At 41.2% G+C, this 19,551-nt stretch overlaps 1 protein-coding gene across 1 annotated transcript; it reads right to left on the bottom strand.

Annotated features, from left to right (window-relative positions):
- Window positions 1-134: 134 nt before the first annotated feature.
- Window positions 135-18,819, bottom strand: lgi1b (leucine-rich, glioma inactivated 1b). The gene is made up of 10 exons (XM_085284582.1): window positions 18,088-18,819; window positions 17,924-17,995; window positions 15,542-15,613; window positions 14,960-15,031; window positions 9,637-9,708; window positions 5,227-5,396; window positions 4,974-5,138; window positions 4,114-4,334; window positions 2,857-3,103; window positions 135-1,866 (listed from the first exon to the last, which is right to left on the bottom strand). The coding sequence occupies exons 1-10, from the start codon at window positions 18,336-18,338 to the stop codon at window positions 1,517-1,519; spliced, it is 1,692 nt and encodes a 563-aa protein (XP_085140708.1). The 5' UTR covers window positions 18,339-18,819; the 3' UTR covers window positions 135-1,516.
- Between the last annotated feature and the right edge of the window lie 732 nt (window positions 18,820-19,551).

The following is a 19,551-nucleotide window of genomic DNA, read 5'->3' on the forward strand; positions in this document are numbered from 1 at the left end:
AAAAAAAAAAAAAAAAAAAAGAACACTTTTTTATTATCAAGTGAAGAGAATCAGCTGAATACAAATCAAATCATAAAGACAAAATTCATTCAGTTTGTAAGTATAATTGAACAAAAAACAATACGAGAAGTTGCTTGCTGATTTAGTATTTTATTACCACTGTACATAAAATAAAATGCGAAAAGAAGGCAAAGGGACATGTAATATCCTCTATCCTTACTCAACTAGATAAAAGTGACACAAGTCTACAGCAGAAGTATCACGTTACACCAAATCTTATCACTATATCTACACCAAAAAAAGAAGCATCGAGTGTGGTCCCCTCTACATACAAAAGTAACATAATTTACACAATATTGTAAAAACGTAAACATTATTTTTTTGGCAAATTGTTCTCAGTGAAGTTTTTAATTGTCATCAAACTTCTTTTGTGTCAGAATAAGAGGCGCACATGAAAGCATAGGTAGTATGTGCGGCACAGTGGTTGGCTTTTCGTTGCAGAGTAAAGACAACAATGGCTTTGTCAACGGGGGAGAAAAGGGGTAAGGTTGCAGTGAAAGAGAAAGGGCTGGGTGACACAGTGGGATGCTTCTAGCGAGGCATTCATCAGAAATCAACGCCATGAGTGTGTTGCGCACACAGTCTTGTTCAACTGAGAGCAGAGAGGAAGCAGTTCTTTTTTTTTTAAACTCAGTTTCTCACAGTGTTTAGCAGATTTGTCGTTCCATTTATTGAAGTGAAATAATTACAAGCTGCCAACTAGCTGCCATGGAAAAGACACGGTTCTTAGCAAGTAGTCCAATTTTTACCTGCATTTGGTTGAAAGTAGTATTATTATGAAGCTCAGGTGTCAAATACTGACAAAATGCTTTATTGCTAAGTACAGCACTACATCTATAATCATAGATTTAAAGGTGAAAAGGGGGTTTTGTACATTTGTCAGATTGTCTGTTTTCTGTAAGGTATCTGTCAAGCCTGTCAGTTGAATGGCTCATGTGACAGGATGAATGAGACTAACCTACACAAGCAAATAAATCAAGTACTTAAACACAACACACCTATTAGTATTGTAGGTTAATGTCCCATAGTCTATAATGTATTTTCCATTATAGACCCCATTTCCAAAAACAAAAACAACAACAACAACAAAACATGAATGGTAATCAGCACTATCAAAATCCTATAGGAGAAACAAAACTGTATGTAGATTAATAGCAAACTCATGTGTGAATGTCTTCTGCCTTTGGAGTTGAATAATAGACAAAGAAGATCACTGACTTCACAACTTTAAATGGAAAATAAGGCATTTCCAAATATTAAGGGATTGAGATATAAATACAGGACTTGCAGACCACTGCAGCTGATCACAAAATATTTATAAGTTTAGCTACAAACTAATCTACCAGGATTTTGACAAATCTCTCTTTTTGTTTGAGCAAAGGTGGAAATTGTTGATTGATTAAAATGGGACTGACGAGAGCGACAATCTCGGGGAAAAGGCATTTAGACGATGGGCCTAATTGCTCAGATCGATCATGAGGTGCTCGTATATCTGAGTTTTTCCCTTGAAGCTGGATGCCAGTAGGAACACCCGGTCGTCAATGGAAACCAGAGAAAATCCCCGAGGCGCCTGGATATTCAGCTCCTGAGATGGGACAAACTGGCCCCTCTTGGTGTCCCATTGGTAGACCTGCGTCAGTGAGTAATCGCTGCCCAAGATGGCATACTGCCAGTTGCCGGTGGAGACGGGCTGGAACACCATAGAGCCACGGGAAGGAAATGTCTGGACCTCTTTGAACATGGCACCGTCCCAGCGCATCACCTTGGAGTCCCCGATGAATCTTGTCAAGCATATAAACAGATCACCTTTGAAAAGGACAAAGATTTCAAGAGGCCGTTTAGTTTAGACATTCAGCCACTAAATGCAGATCTGACACAGGAAAGCTCACAAAAAAAACAGATTATGTAATCCCAAATATAATTCATTGTTTGCTACAAATATTTATTCAGCTGTGGGAGACATTTCGAGCTACATTATTCATGCACATTCACTCATTTTATATTCACACATTGTGTGCTGTGATCTTGAGTCGTGTCTTCCCTGTCTGCTCACATAGCAGAGTTGGGCTGATCTCAGCCTTATGCACTGTTTTGGGAGAAAGAAGAAGTGGATGCAGATGTTACTCTGGGAATGGTGCTATTTGTTTTTGATGACAGATAAAGCTTTCTCTCAGTTTTTCTTTCAGCCCTAACTAGGCTAGCTGTTATGGCAAACCCATAATATTCTCATAATATTATGTATACACCCCAGATTGCCTGTTTAGAGAAGGCTGAGAGTGTCTCCTGGTAGGCAGAGCGCCTGGTGTACCACATTTCTCTCTGCTGGGAGGTCTAAGGTGAGGGAGAAACCATAAAGTTGGAATTGCAAATTAATTCCCTGTCATTTGTCTTTGGAGACCTGTGTCCAGTACGCATACGGAAGCTGTTGTAAACCTCGAAAGAAAACTGCTTTCCTTGAACTAACTTTTCCCTGACATCAGCTAATAGCCACTAATAGGTAACCTGTTAATATGAGAGAGAAACCCCCACCCCACACTATCATAATGTTTTACAGTCTGATTTGTGTGCAGGTTTTATGGCAGTGACATTGCCTCTTATCGCCTTCAAAATAAATGCCGACGATATGCAGCGGGAAAATAAAGAGTAATAAATCAAGTCTAAGAAAGTAGGTCATAAATGTTTTTATTAACCACACTTAAAAAAAAAGTTGAGTCCAATATTAAGCATGTGGTGCACTAAACTTAATGGATGCAACTAGAAGTTTGCACAGTGTCCTTTTGCTTGCATGGATCTCACCTTGAACTCGGAAGTGTTTGATGGAGAAGACGTCCTCCATGTCCGGTATGTCAGTCCTGCGGTCAAACTTTTTCTGGCTCCTGTTCCACTGGTACACGACAGGCCTCTGGGAGCTACTTGACAAAATCAGGTGGGGTTTGTTGGAGATCTCTAGATATTCTACATCTGTATCCCTGTACCAAGGGTGGAGTGACTGGTGGGAATAAAATCCATTGCCGTTCCATTTGTACACCGTTGTGGAGCCCGCCTACAGGAAGAACATGTACAAAACATCAGCTCAAGCCAACTACATTCAAAACCTGAACAAGCATTTTAATTAAGTACTCAATAGTGATTTACAGTTGAAAACAATTATAGCTCAACATGAAAAAAAATTAGGCAACAAACTTCAAATTTTGCATGAAGCCAAACACCAGAGTGTGGTGGTGTGTCTGTGCTTGTGTGCCTGAGTTGTCCCCAAGCATATGTGAGAGCATATGTGAACATTTGGCAATACAAGCTAATCAGCAGGAGCAGACACAGACCGACATGCTGCAGAGAAGGACGCCCGGGGAAGGACTGGCTGACGTGGTGGGAAGAGTAGATTAGATGATATTTATTCATACAGGGGCTGGATGCAGTAATAAGGACATGTCTACAGTATTGTTGTTGTTTTTAAGTCAAGTCAAAATTGATATCTGTTTGCACATTTTAACAACCCCAGCTGACCAAAGTACTGTACAAGTTATATAGAATATACAGTATATACAATGATGGCTAAATCAACAATAACTATGCACTAAAAATCAAATAAAAGAAGTAAATAACACTGTGTTTGCACACTAAAAGCCAGGATACTCTGCTCAACTAGATTTGAAAGCAAGCGAGAACAAATAGATTTTAAAAGGTGTTTTAAAATGATTGAGGGACGTGGCAGTTCTTAAGTAAAAAGGTAAGTTGTTCCAAAGATTAGGAGCCACCACTGAAAAGGCCCTAACGCCTCTGCTTTGAAGCCTGATTCTAGGAGAGTTCAAGAGCCGCTGGTTCAAAGCCCTCTGTGCTCCAGTAGGACTGTAGGGTTTCAAAAGTTCTGTTAAGTAAGGGAGTGCTAACCCACTGAGACTTTAAAAATCAAGTAATGCAATTTTAAATTGAACCCTGAAATAGATTCATTTAAAAAATAAACTGTCACTAGCGAAATGCAAATTTATGCCACCTGCCATGAAATACTTTGTTGATTTTGAGTGACAGTGAAAGAAAACAGAAAACAGGCCCAACCTTAGAGCTGTCAGCGATGACAAAGAAAGACTCTCCGTCGATCATGAAGGTCTCGATGTCGTTGGGTTTGCGAATTTTTAGGATGTCAATGTCCTGGATCTTGATGAACTTGCTGGCGGAGGTATCATGCTTGTAAATGTGTGAGCCCCCAAACAACTGGGCCACAATGACAAAGAGGTGGTTCTCAATTAGCATGGGCTTGCAGACGACAGTTGAGGTGCCTAAAGAGTAAAAGAGAGAACAAAATACACATTCAGTACATGCACAGAACCCAAGCAACTGTTTGTACTAGAATGTAAGAACAATTAGGCTCACTAACCTTTTTTTCATCCAATAAAGAGTGTCTAACTACAAATACTACATGAAACCCGTAGTTCCTTTTTTCAAGTACATCTATCTAAACCTTATCAAAACCATTTAATGACGTAATGTGGTAACTCTGAGGTTAAAGTAAATCTCTGTGACTGATAAAAATATTATGTGCATCACTGTTGGCAAAGATCTGACTGACACAAAGTAGTGCTAGGATCTGATATCTTTCTACATCCAGGCACTCCATTTATGCCTGGATGCAGAGGAAATTTTCTGCATTAGCGGGTATGCTGTGTCAAACATCTCTTATTATACTGCTGGCTTAAACGGGTAATTATTTTGAATGGGAACTAGTAATTACATCAATCAGATATATACTCAACTGCAGTCACCTGAAAAAATGTATTGTGAAGTTCTACAGGGAAGCCAACTCTGACTGAGACCAATATAATCCATACAGGGTTTCTTATACATTTACATACTACACATTGAGGTCATTCCAGGTGAGAATATTTACACATTCTCGTACTGACTTGAGAAAAACTCACTTTCAATGGTGTCATATGTTCTGAAGGTCATCTCCACGTGATCCCATTCTAAGAAGCTGCATGTCCCAGCAAAAGGCTGGGCAAACACGACATACTGTTCATTACCAAGAGTGAAGGCATCCACCGAAATGGACTCAAACTTCAGTGACTGATAGGTGGCAAACTCTGAAAGGTGGGACATAACAATTAAATAGACATGAAAGAAAGATGCTGTAGATGCTGTGATACAAGGAGATGTGCAAGAGGAAGGTACCTGCTGCGATGCAGTCAAAAGAGTGAGGCAGCAGGTCGTTGATCTTCTTCCCCTGGTGAATGGGTGGGCCACTGCAGTAGATTTGGTCTAGAGTGGCATTGGTGTGGTGCATCCACTCCACCAACCACTTGAGCTTGCAGTCACAGATCAAATTGTTGCCTCGCAGATCCCTACATGAATGGATCACAAGTAAAATACAGTTCAATTTTCTTTATACAGTTTCCTCAAGGTGCTTTACATTGTAAGGTTAAGACCCTCCAATAACACAAACAAAACCCCAACAACCAGATGGGCTCAATCAGCAATCAGTGGGAAGGAAAACTCCACAGAACCAGAACCTGCCATGACAATCAAGTAAAACACTAACGTTACAACATGAAATCGTTAATATTTATTCTTTATTTCTTGCTTTCTTTATTCTTTTTAAAACTTACAGGCCTCTTATTTCCAAGAACTGTTCAGTTTGCTAAACCACAGCACGTGTCCCATCTCCTGGGTAGTCTCTGCTTATCACACACTCTCAGTTTGAATAGCTATTAAGCTTGAATGTGGAGTCTAGTGAATCTAGAGACACAGGAATTAATCTAGCTGATTGTGTCAGTGTGACCTAAGCCAGGATCTAGTTCTTTTGTTGTGTAATTGACTTGCTGACCATTTACCCTGACATTGTAGCATCTTAACCCAGCCTTTCCTTTCTCTAGATTTCTCAACCGCAGTATGTAATAGCTTCCTCTATAATGATTTACTTTCTCAGACTATTCTCTCATTTTCCTTCTTGCACAGTTATTGTTTCTTTCTTTGAAAAGGAGGAGAAATACTAATATTGTTAGGTGACGGCTGTGTGCAGACAGGAATAGGACCCAAGGTGCAGACTCCGGAGACAGAACGTAAACCAAAACAGCTTTAATGCTGAACGCAAACATAACATAACTGGAACAAAACTCAAAATAAACTAACACCAGTGGATGGGCAAAACACACAGCAAAATAAACGGTAGATCGCGACACGGACACAGAGAAACACAGGGCTTAAATACACAGAGGGAGCAATCAGGGAATGAGTAACAGGAGGGAAACACAGCTGGGGCAAATCAGAACTGACGAGACCAAAGAAGCGTAAACTGAACACACTGAGAAAAGACAGAGACCTTCAAAGTAAAACAGGAAACACATAACACAGACTCACATGCAGGCACTACAGAGGGAACAGACGTGGGACCAGGGCAGACACAAACACTGACTGAACACGGGGATATAGGAACCAAGGATACACAGACGCAAACTAGACAAGGGGATACAGGTGATAGGGGAGACAGAGCAACTAAAGAAGACAGAGACATAAACCATAAGACAGAACTCAAAGAAACCAAAAACTAGAAAGTATAAATAATATAATAAACTCAAAAACCCTGGGTCAACGACCCAGGCATCCTAACAGTACCCCCCCCCTTAAGGGCTGGCTTCCAGACAGCCCAAACCAAAACAAAAAAAACAAAAACAACCCAACCAGGGTGGGCGGCGGGGGAAACAGGATGGAGGGCTCGAAACAAACCAAACAAGGAGCCAGAAACAAAAAAAGAACAAACAACGGAGCCCGGAAAGCAACAGAACAAAACACAGGAACAAAGTCCAAAACAACAGCACCAAGGCCCAGGCATAGTCCAAAAGCAAACAAACAAAAGGGCTCACGAAAGGCGCATAGGCCCAGGCAACAGTGTCGAAAAAGTTCAGGGGGCCGGCCGGCCCGGAGGCTGACAGCACAACAGTCCAAACCCGGGCAGGTCAGGGGGGCGGCCCGGAGGCTGATGGTCCAAGAGCCCAGAAAACAGGTCAGGAGGCCGGCCAGGCGGGAGGCACCGGTGGCGACGGAGCAGATCAGGAGGCTGGCCGGGCGGGAGGCACCGACGGCGACGTAGTTCAGGGGGCCGTCCATGACGGCGGCGTAGGTCAAGGAGCCGGCCATGACGGCAACAACATCCAGTCATCGGCCGGGCAGGACGTGCAGGACGAGCAGGCTGGACAGGGCGAGCAGGACGCGCAGGCCGGACGAGACGAGCAGGACGAGCAGGACGCGCAGGCCGGACGAGACGTGCAGGCCGGACAAGACGTGCAGGAACAGACAGCATGGAGACCTCAGGAGCAGACGAAGCTGAACACTCGAAGGCCGGACCAGGCGGAGCTGCCGAGGCCGGACCAGGCGGAGCTGCGGACTCGGAGGCCGGACCAGGCGGTGGAGCTGGTGGTGACTGAACGGCCTCGCCAGAACCATCAGCAGACACTGGGACGTGCTGGCTGGGTCCTCCCGGACCCCCAGCTGACGAGGCAAGAGGCTGAACGGGCCCCTCGGATCCTCCAGCAGGAAGAGATGGCTGAAGCGGTTCCTCGGACCCTCCAGCGGAGACAGGTGGCTGAACGGGCCCCTCGGACCCTCCAGCGGAGACAGGTGGCTGAACGGGCCCCTCGGACCCTCCAGCGGAGACAGGTGGCTGAACGGGCCCCTCGGACCCTCCAGCGGAGACAGGTGGCTGAACGGGCTCCCCGGGCCCTCCGGCTGACGTGGCGTGAGGCTGAACGGGCTCCCCGGGCCCTCCGGCTGACGTGGCGTGAGGCTGAACGGGCTCCCCGGGCCCTCCGGCTGACGTGGCGTGAGGCTGAACGGGCTCCCCGGGCCCTCCGGCTGACGTGGCGTGAGGCTGAACGGGCTCCCCGGGCCCTCCGGCTGACGTGGCGTGAGGCTGAACGGGCTCCCCGGGCCCTCCGGCTGACGTGGCGTGAGGCTGAACGGGCTCCCCGGGCCCTCCGGCTGACGTGGCGTGAGGCTGGAACGGGCTCCCCGGGCCCTCCGGCTGACGTGGCGTGAGGCTGAAGCGGCCCCTCGGACCCTCCAGCGGAGACAGGTGGCTGAACGGGCCCCTCGGACCCTCCAGCGGAGACAGGTGGCTGAACGGGCCCCTCGGACCCTCCAGCGGAGACAGGTGGCTGAACGGGCCCCTCGGACCCTCCAGCGGAGACAGGTGGCTGAACGGGCCCCTCGGACCCTCCAGCGGAGACAGGTGGCTGAACGGGCCCCTCGGACCCTCCAGCGGAGACAGGAGGCTGAACGGGCCCCACGGACCCTCCAGCGGAGACAGGAAGCTGAACGGATGACCGAGGAGAGGAGCGACGGTGGCGTCGCTTCCTTTTAGATGAGGGAACAGGAACCCGTGGAGAAACGGAGACCTCCTCCTCATCCTCCGACCACACAGCCGCCAGAAAAAAGGCAGGCGAACGGACAGGCGAACAAGGTCCCGGCTGGCGTGAAGAAGGGGAGGAAGCCTGCAGTGACGATGAGGCAGAGTGTGCGTTGTCCTGCGGCAGCGGTGGGGAAGATGTAGTGAGGGAGAGAGCAAGCTCACTCGCCCTGACTTGCTCTCTCCAGGCAGTTATGGTGTTCCCCAACTCAGTGTCCTTAGCAAACTGGCTAAGCCGGGGATTATGCCGAACGATGGCCTCCACCGCGCTCAGCCCCACTGCCATGGTCCTTAAATCCGGGGACTGGGCGATGCGGTCGAGCAGGCTCACCAGCCGCTCCATCTCGCCGTTGAACTCTGAGAAAAAGGAGTCTGCAGGGTCCATGTTCTGGTCGCGATCTTCTGTTAGGTGACGGCTGTGTGCAGACAGGAATAGGACCCAAGGTGCAGACTCCGGAGACAGAACGTAAACCAAAACAGCTTTAATGCTGAACGCAAACATAACATAACTGGAACAAAACTCAAAATAAACTAACACCAGTGGATGGGCAAAACACACAGCAAAATAAACGGTAGATCGCGACACAGAGAAACACAGGGCTTAAATACACAGAGGGAGCAATCAGGGAATGAGTAACAGGAGGGAAACACAGCTGGGGCAAATCAGAACTGACGAGACCAAAGAAGCGTAAACTGAACACACTGAGATAAGACAGAGACCTTCAAAGTAAAACAGGAAACACATAACACAGACTCACATGCAGGCACTACAGAGGGAACAGAGACGTGGGACCAGGGCAGACACAAACACTGACTGAACACGGGGATATAGGAACTAAGGATACACATAGACGCGAACTAGACAAGGGGATACAGGTGATAGGGGAGACAGAGCAACTAAAGAAGACAGACATAAACCATAAGACAGAACTCAAAGAAACCAAAAACTAGAAAGTATAAATAATATAATAAACTCAAAAACCCCGAGTCAACGACCCAGGCATCCTAACAAATATAGATTTAGTAACTACTTATGTTTTTCAAACTGTGTGAAAAGGACTAAACATACAGCATATAAATAGTAATCAAACACAAATACAATGAACCCTTGATGACCATATTAGTAATAACTAAAGTGTATATTTGCATTGTGAGGATGGATTAAGGAAAAACAGACTCACACTTTGGTCAAAGCATCCATGCCCTTAAAAACATCTTTGGGCAGTGTCTCAAGGTTGTTGTAAGCCAGACTCCTAATCAGCAAAAAGGAAAAAAATAATAAACAAAGTGATTACATTAGATGTAGAGTGCAACTCTTCTGACATATCCATTTCCCTTAATGTATTTTTCATTGGTTGGTGGAACAGAATGACTTGAGAAACAGAATAAAACCAAGGACATTACAAACAAATAAACATGTCACAAAACCTGACTACTTCTAGATTCCTCTCATGACATGTAACAGGTGCTTGAAATGGAAGGCAGTAAAAAACACATAAACGAATTAAGATGCAATATGTTTACTTTACTATACTATTTGTCCCAGATGTGGGATTTTTCTTTTGATACAGCAGTGTGTTTGTTTTTTAAATGTAAAAATTTAAATAAAAAAAGAGCAATCACACCGATCTGTCCTTCACATACCTGAATTGTGCATTACTGTTCTGTGTATTTTGTTCTGTTAACACTGGTCACACTTGTGTTCAATTTATTTCAAATCTTCTAAAAATATACAGGAGTTCATTTAGCAAAGAAAAGAAAAAAAGTACTATACAAAATAAAACAAAATACATTTCAATATTGCTTCACCTGTTCTGATTCACTTACATATTAAAAAGGAATGGGAAGAAGTGCACACTTATTTAATCCCGCCTCCTCGCCATAAGTTATCAGTTAATATTTATTTAGCTTCCTTACTGATACAAACCGCAGTAATAACAATGAAAATATTTCTAATATAACGTATATGACACATACAGTACAAATGATCAGAGCATTATGTTTTTGTAGCTCTATAAGCCTCCACACAACAAAGCCAATACTTCCAGTTTTGAAAAGTTAATTATACAAATATAAAATCATATCTTTATAACTATCTTTGAACTGCTTTATGTTTGGCCAACTCCACACTCAAATTGTTCCACAGTTTCACTCCATGCATAGAAAAACAAAAACTTGTTGTTTTTTGTTCCTGGTATTACTCAAACTCACAGCTTTCAAGAAGAAATCCATTAAATTACGGTATAGCTTCCTTGTCTCAAAAAACAAAAAGAAAAAACATGTGTTGAATGTCACCTGGTAGTTCTGAACTGCTTTTTTTTTTTTTTGAAGAATAAAAAGAGAATCTAATGTACTTTTATAGTCATTGCCCCAGACCTCTGCACAACAGCTTATAGAATATGGAGTGATACAGTCTAATGCCTCCTTTGTCTTGTTCAGTATTGCAATGTTTCTTAATACTTTGGAATGAATATATCTTATCTGTGCTCTCTAATTAAGTATCTCATCTATTATTACCCCAAGAAATCTATTATATTGACTCTTTCAAAATGAACACCATTTATTTGAGTTTTTACATTTATACTTAATCTGCTCTTTCCAAAGAACAGTTTTATTAGGTAGTTTTATTCAAATGTAACAGTAATTTGTTTTTAATCATGCCCAAGCTTTAATTTAATTATTTCATTAGTTACCTCATCAAATAAATGCAGCAGATCCTCACCAGTGCAGAAAATGTTTATATCATCAGGAACAGTACCATTTTAACACTCTGGACACTTCACACATGTCATTGATAAATTAAAGAATCTAGGGCCCAAAACTGACCCCTGGGGTACACCACAGGCAATGTCCATGCATACAGAGCAACAACCATTTAATTTCACAAACTGCTTCCTGTCTCTTAAATAACTCCCAACCCAATTTAAAACTACCCCCCGACACTATAATGATACAGTTTTCTTACTAATATATCCCGATCTATTGTGTCAAATGCTTAAATCTATGAATTATCCAGCCACATATTGCTTTTTGTCTATAGAATTTGTGATGTATTCTATTGAATCTAATAGTGCCAGTGATGTTGATCTGCTTGATCTGAGCCCTCAGGCTCTCGGTGAGCAGTTTATGTTTATCTATATGTTTTTCCAGTCGATTGTTATACAGTTTTTCAAGATTTTCTAAGAATTGACATAGTAAAGAAACAGACCTGTAGTTTTTGAAATGGTGTTTGTTGTCAGATTTGTATAAAGGTTTATCTCTTGCTATTTTCATTCTGTCTGAAAATATACCAGTTTGAAATGATAAATTCCAAATTAAATCTTAAAATAGCCTTAAGAGCTTTCTTAACTACTGACTTATCAATATCATTAAAATCCAAGGATTTCTTATTTTTACATGTTTTAACCATTTCAAAAACAACAGCTACATGGACCATTGAATAATGATTTCTGTCTATCAAGGTATCCAGTTTTTCCTCTGTTATCCCAGGTTCAGTGATGGTGTAGACCTACGTTATACAACGCTGGTCAGTATTTCTCATATTCTTTTAATATTATTTTTATTTACTCATGTTTTCTATTATATTGCATTATTGGACAGTTTGTATTATACAGTAATGTAAATAATCTAAGGAATTCATCATACTTACTTGGCATCTTGTTTTTGATATATTTCACCTGTTTCTGTTTCATGAAATGGTTTTTAAAAGCATTTATTGATTCCTCTGTTCTGAATCGTGTGTACTTTTTTTCTGTCCATATTTTTAATCTTGTAATTCCTATCACAGACTGTAAAAACAGGAAGATGGTCACTGATGTCATTAATCAGAAGTGCGCTTACTGTCTTATTTTCAGTGTCATTTGTAAAAATGTTGTCTATGAGAGTGGCTCAATGTGATGTGATTCTAGTAGATCTGGTTACTTTAGGGACCAGGTTCATGCAGTACATTGTGTTAATAAAGTATATACGTGAATTCATAACCCTTCAGTTCAAAGTCCATTCCTTTATCCATGTTAATACAAGTTTCAGATATGGTAATGACACTGAATTGATGTAAAAACTGGTTTAGATAATCCTTGTTATTAATAAAATTTGTATATAGACTTCTACAGTTAAACTAGATAATTGACCATCTCACCCCAGCCCCCTGGTTGTACTGTTGATTTGTATAGTAGCAGCAGTTGTTATTGATAGAAGAGAAGAAGTTGCCTGGGTCTATTTCATATTCCAAGTTCTGTGTTAATTAAATGTTTTGACTTCAAGTTGATCATGTTCTGCACGTATGTATCTGACTGATGCAGTTGTTTTTTTCCCCCCAGATGTAGCCGAGTTGTTCCTTTCAGAGTATGTCATAAGTGAGTGTGTGGTTGTTTGTTACCTTGTATATAGTCTAGCTTCTCCGGTGCTGTCAAATGCAGGGTATTTTTTTGGCCAACAGTACAAAAAAACCTACAACAAAAACAAACCCTGGAGCTAGAGACTGAACTTCAAAACACACAGAGAGATGTGAATGAAATGAAATGTTGGCGTAATCCATGAACACTGCATTATTTATATGAAAGTTGGTTCTCCAAGGAAGAGAGACCTTTTAACTTTACAGTTTATGCAAGAATGCACTAAGCAAACACATGAGGTTAGAGCAGAGTGGAAAGGATTCCAATATAACTCCTTGCAGATGCCCTTTAATAATGTATTTACTGTGTGTGATGCTCTTAAAGTGTCCTCTGATACTGCATGTGGTATCAGCGTTTGTTTACTTTTTTCTAGAAGGGAACCGAAAAAGGGCATCTTCACTGACATGCTATGGCACTTTCTGAGTCATGTTAGCAATATAAAAAAATCTTAGCTGACAGTTTTAGCGCTTCATATTTTATTGCATACATTGTTATTGGAAAATGATTTAATTCTAGAGCAGTGATCCCCTACTGGAGCTTGGATCTGACCTTCCCTTTGCAGTGAATTATCTTGCCTACAGGAAAACTCCATTTGTAAAGTTATAACTTTGACAAAAGCAATTAAACTCGTTACCTAGATAATTATTCTTATATAGACAAGGTTTTATTATGTTGCTTTTATCAGAATATCTGTTGGTCTACAGTACCACACCATGGATTTGTTAACTCTGGCCTGATTCAGGTATTACTGTTTTTGAAGAGGGCTGGTGGACAATGTATCCTCTGTTTGATTGGTTTAAGTTTATTCATGTGTCTGAGTTTCCCAATTGTTATTCCCTGTTGTATTTTTCTATTCATTTTTCTGATGTCTTGTCTTTAGTTTTACTTCCCCTCTTGTCTCACTGTTATTGATTGTCTTTCTTTTTCTTCCCCCAGCTGTTTGCACTCCCCTGATTACCTTCACGTGTATAAATAGTCCTGCCTTTCCACTCAGTCTTTGTTGCAGTATCTGTTTACCTTTCTTGCATGTTTGCTGCCTGTTTTGTAGAAGTTTGGTAAAACTTGATTCTTAATTCTTCATCCATAGCACATTGAAGTGGATTCACTTTCAGTGTAAATCTTTTTAAAAACCATTTGCTTGTGATTTCTTGTAGATCAAACTATTTTCTATACTTTGCTGATGTTGGGATAAATGTTTTAATCTCTCCTATTTGACTTTTATTCCTCTTCATAACAATATATAGTTTAAAAGATGGTGGTGATCATAAGGATGATGAAGGGATGACAAGGAAGACCAATATGCTAAAATCTTGTTTGCCCTGTGCTGCATGATGTTAAAGGGAAAACATGTTGGAGAGTCACAGAGTGATAGGTCACCCGGTTTAAGGTTACAGCACAGTTATATTTAACTTGACCGATAAGTCACTCGCGCTCTCACCTACCTTTAGTTCTGGCAGGCTTTGAGGTGACATTGTCACTGTGTTTAGAAAAAACACTGTTAAGAATGTGTTAGCATATTTCGTATAGTTTTGTTCTACAGGACAGAATAGTGGTTTTATAAATTGTCTAGGCAGATTTTGAGCAGTTGTATCCAATATTCACACTAATAGCTTCTTTTTTTGGTTTTAGAAAAATCAAACTTTGACAAAATCAAGTCTATTTTACTGTCTAAAATATATGAACAGCTTATCTGCAATGAAACATCCAGACCTGCCCTTCTGCAACCTGATCCAGCTGATATCTTCAGTCACCTTGAGAAATGATTACTGGCAGCAGCGCTTTTGCCTACCTTTTCATTCCAGACAGTGACAAAGTGAAACGGGGACAGAAAAGGCAAACTGATGGAGGGTATGTCAGGATACCTCGAAAAATAATGTTCAGTTACTTTTTACCTCAGATTACTCGAAAAGTGAAACAGACGTGTGAAAGGGACAATGCAGATGTTAATGTGAAGAAAGGAAAAAGCCACAAGTTCTAAGAAAATAGAAAGGAACAAACGAGAGATGGGACTATTCCCTGGACAGGGATTAAGGAGAAGATAAGTAAAGACTGGAGGAAGAAAGAGGATAACAAGAACTGAGTTAAAGTTTTTTCAAACCAAAATACTTACAGATGTACTAGAGCTTTCAGGCCCCGGAAAGCATATGGGGATATTTCAGCAATTTTGTTGTTTTCAATAAATCTGTGAATGAGAAGCAGAATGAATGAGAGTAAGTCATGAAATCCTACACACAATGAATACTGACATCTATTGTGGTCCTGTAAGAAGATGAGATGTTTACTGCAATCAGGCTATGGAGAGTTTTACATGATCGCTAAGGCTAGTAAAACACTGGGAAAACATGTCAAAGTAAATTATACTGTAAACACATTCAAAATGCAAACAAGTGTTTTCAGCCATTTAACTAGCTGTGGTTGTAGTTGGATGGAGCACCCAAACAGGGAACATTAGTGTAAACATGCTTATAGGTAAAGCCTCATCGTTCAGATAGATTTATATGCCATCATGTAACCAAGCATGCACTACAGTAAGGTTTTGAGTGCAATATTTCCGCACAGGTTCACATAGTGCTGTTATTAATCAGCATGTGCCTCATATTTGTTTAATACAAAAAATATGCAATTATGATACAGTGTTTCATACAACAGCACACAAATGTTTTCTGCACATGAATTAAAAACAGTTACTTACAGGTATTCAAGATGTGGTAAACCTTGAAATGCATCCTCATCAATCAGGTCAAATGAGTTTGCTGTGAACAATCTGTGAAGGAAAAACAAACCAAAAAAGACATAGATAGATAGATAGATAGATAGATAGATAGATAGATAGATAGATAGATAGATAGATAGATAGATAGATAGCTCTCATAAGAATAACATCAAAATTTGATATCACTTTTCTGCGTTCATACTTCAATAGATTTTTGACAACACCGCTGGCTGAAATGCAATAATATGACATTATATGAGATAATATTTCTCATAAAAAATGGCAAATATGACAGTCTTTTACAGACAGTTTCAAACACTCACTGTTGCACCTCTCTCCTGACCTCCTCCATACATGAATAGAGATGAATGAAACATTTCAAATTTAGATTCATCACTCTGTAACACAGATCGCTGCGGTTTTTCAGTTCATTTCTTGTGTAATTTGGCATACCTGAATCTTTTTCTGTTTCCCTATGAAATGCTCTTGACAGCCACCCTTCCATGACATTTCTGATGAGGCTTCAGTGAACAGACGGATCAACTAAAGGGCCAGATGCATTTTTCAGGTTCTGTCAGGTCTTGGCACACTGTGCAGTGTGTCCTTTACAAAGTGTGTCCACAGGAAACAAATTATGCACCTTTGTGGCAGGCTAGTATAACAGTGCCTAAAAATGAAATTTAAAAGTAGCTCAACAACAAAAGAAACATTCCTCTGAAAAGGGTCAGGTAGAATGACTGGAATGAAAATGAGTGAAAAAGCAGCCAATCTCCAACGTAAACTTTTGAAAGGTCTTCGGAAAGCCTGGAAAACTGTTGATGAAGACCACTTTAAAAATTATAAAGATATTATATAGATAAAGTCTGGTTCTTTGGAAGCAAAATATAAAGGATGGAAGCGTTTAGACTAATGCAAATTGCCATATTTAAAGCAACTGTACATAGATTTTTCTTAACAGCTGGTTGTTTGTGTTTCACAACTTAACTGAGATGAACTCCAACAAGATATTGATTTGTGTGGGCTGTGCACAATAAGAAAAGGTCATGGATGTTTACGTAATGTCAATGGCAGTAAGTCTATTGCAAAAAGCAGAGAAATTGGATGGGGGACTGGGATACTGTAATAGACAACACTCATTCACCACTTCTACCCACTGTGTATGTGGTCAATGAATGACTCAGATTAAACAGAGAAACAACCACTCACTCCTACATATTTCTCATAAGAAATGGCAAAGAATCAAGATTCTTACCCCCCCCCCCCAACTTGTTTTTGAGTCACTTTTTAAATAACTAACATAAGAATCGTGTCCATCGGCAACATATTGTACACCTCATCTCCACCAGATTATTAAAAATCTTAAAGGGTTTTCGTTTATTATTAAGCTGGCATTTGGTTACTGTACAGAGCGGCTCTTTTCTTTTAAATATTGAACAAAAGTACCATCAGTATTATTTATTATTATGTCAAGGTTGAAATATTACAATCCTAAGATGTTAAAGTCTTTAAAATGAGGAAGCCAGTTACCCTGACATTTGGCTAATGCAGACTACAAAACAGTGGCACTGATCAAGCATGCCTTAATGGAGGTTAAGATGCTTCAAGTCACCTTTGCAGGGAAAAATAACAGATGAGGCAGTCCACTTATTCACTCATCTTCAGTTACCTCTCTCCTAACAGTCACGAGCTCGGTCTTCAGATGCGTGATGCTACGTCCTCCTACGTTTGAGGCTCCGTGCACATTTAGCCTCGACTTCACCGTCATCTGAGAGAATGAAGGAACCGGTGCCAGGAAAGCTAGACTGACGCTTGACAGCATGTTATTATGTGCGGCGTAGAGTACAGTTAAGTCTGACCTTGCTGTTAATTTGTGGATTTGCAAGAACGCATTTGCTCAATAGACTCAAGTCCTGTCAAGATACTAAATAATGAAGGCCATTAATCAACAGCACTGTTAGGAGAAGGTGAACACTCATGTGCACGCCTGTTATTTGACTACAGATTAGGGCTGAATTCTTCAGGAGAATAAGAGAACATGCTCATTGTTTATCTCAGCCACCCTGTTTCTAAAGAAGATACGCACACACACACACTGTTCCTCTTGCTGTTAGTTGCTCTAGCCATGTGGTCTATTGCATAATCCAGACACCATTACAGAGAATTCCCCCTTTAAAGCTGAATCTAAGCCTGTGTGCAAGTTGCCTGTTAAGACACAACCTTACTTTTAAATCAAGGAAGCAGTGAGACAGACAGGCAGACATAAATTATAAATAGACAGATAAATAAATAGGCAGACAGATTGACAGATACATAAATTGATAGATACATAGATAAATAGATAGATTAAAAGCTATTACTCACAGCAGGTGTAGGGTAGGTGTGTGCGCAAAGCTTCCTCCAGTAATTTCATTAAATCCAGACTTGACAAAAGATCTGATTAAAAGGAGAAACAAATCAAAGTGGAAATATGACACAGAATCTAATAAGCTTTCTGACACTTCACCACTTCATGCAGCATCACTTACAGTGAAACGACGTCGGATGGGAAAGTGTGGGGCACAGATCGGACACTCTCACATAGGGCATTATCTTTTGTGCAGGTGCATCCGTGGGGGCATCTGGGCTGCCTCACTCTCCGTCCGTCAGCTAAAGCCAAGCTGACAACAACGACCCAAACCAAGAGCGTCCATCCTTTCCGTCTTCTCCATCCCCTCACTTCTCTGCTCGGGTATCCCATTCCTTCTGTCCCGAGCCGAGTACTTCCACTCACGAACATGCAACTTACAAGCAAAATCTGCGACGTGTAAAGCCAATCGGGAAATATTAACTTGACGCTTTCAGATTGTTTTCTCGTTTTGCTTTTAAAAGCCGAGGTCCTCTGTCTTGTTTGCTCTTAATGATAGAGCGCTCTGAGGCTGTCTTCTATGCTTCTAGCGTCTCAATAGGAAGGCACCAGTCCAGTGGATTTGTTCTGCAAGGGGCAGGATTACAAATGCGGGGCAGATGGGACATAATAGCAGAAAACATCTCAGATTTTTGTCGTGCCTAAGTAACAGGCAAGGGTAAAAATCTGGCTTTTTGGAGTTGTCCCGTAGCCTAAATGCTTTGCTAAAAGAAAAAAAAGAAAAAAAGAAGAAGAAGATGACCTTAGAGAGAGAAAGCGAGTGGAAGAAAGAAAGAAAGAGAGATGGAGGGGGGGAGAGGGGGAGAGAGGCCCCAAGGTGCGCTTTTTTTTTTTTTTTTTTTTATCAGCGGTGCCAGCTATTATTTATGCGCGCTTCAGAGCCGTGCATGGCTAATGGGGGAGCAGCTATTCATGAGGCGCTCTGTGCAAATGCACCTGCCCCACTCATTCAAATGCTGCCTCTTTTCTTTCCTTCTCTGGCATAATAATGACATTAAATGTGAAAATATACGGTTAAATATACATCAAAAAGACTACTCAATCAGATATTTGTGCATAAGAAATGGCTGGTAAAGTCTGATCTCCAGACTATCATTACACAGGGGGGAAAAATGTAGAGCAGTATTTTATATTATGTTCATTAAAATGAATGTCGTGGAATAGCATACACGGGGAAACATATCATAGGATTTCATGAATAAAATATTTTCAAATAAAAATTTCCATCCGTTTGGATTGCGTGGTTTTTAAACTCGTTTTAAATCCTTATTAAAACAGACTGTTTGCCTGACATGTATGCAAAAAGCCTTTTGTGTTGTTTATCCAACTGGATGAGTACGCCTATGTGTGTTTAAATAGCTAATAGGACGACATATTTTTTCAGTAATAAATGACGAGAGCTGTGCCGTTTCTTTCCTGGATGAGGTCCTTTGATGGGTTCGGTGGGTTACATGGGAAGTCAGGGAACACTGCATTTTTGTTCCCGGATTGACTCATAACCCCGAGTCCGAATTAAACTCAAAACATTCACACAGTACAATGCCCTCTTTATTTTCCGTCCACAATTCAAATACATCCTCCAGTG

Source organism: Mchenga conophoros, linkage group LG8 (assembly GCF_057382185.1).
Source record: "Mchenga conophoros isolate Kocher_MC1m ecotype Shallow Benthic linkage group LG8, M_conophoros_male_GT1.1, whole genome shotgun sequence".
NCBI lineage: Eukaryota > Metazoa > Chordata > Actinopteri > Cichliformes > Cichlidae > Mchenga > Mchenga conophoros.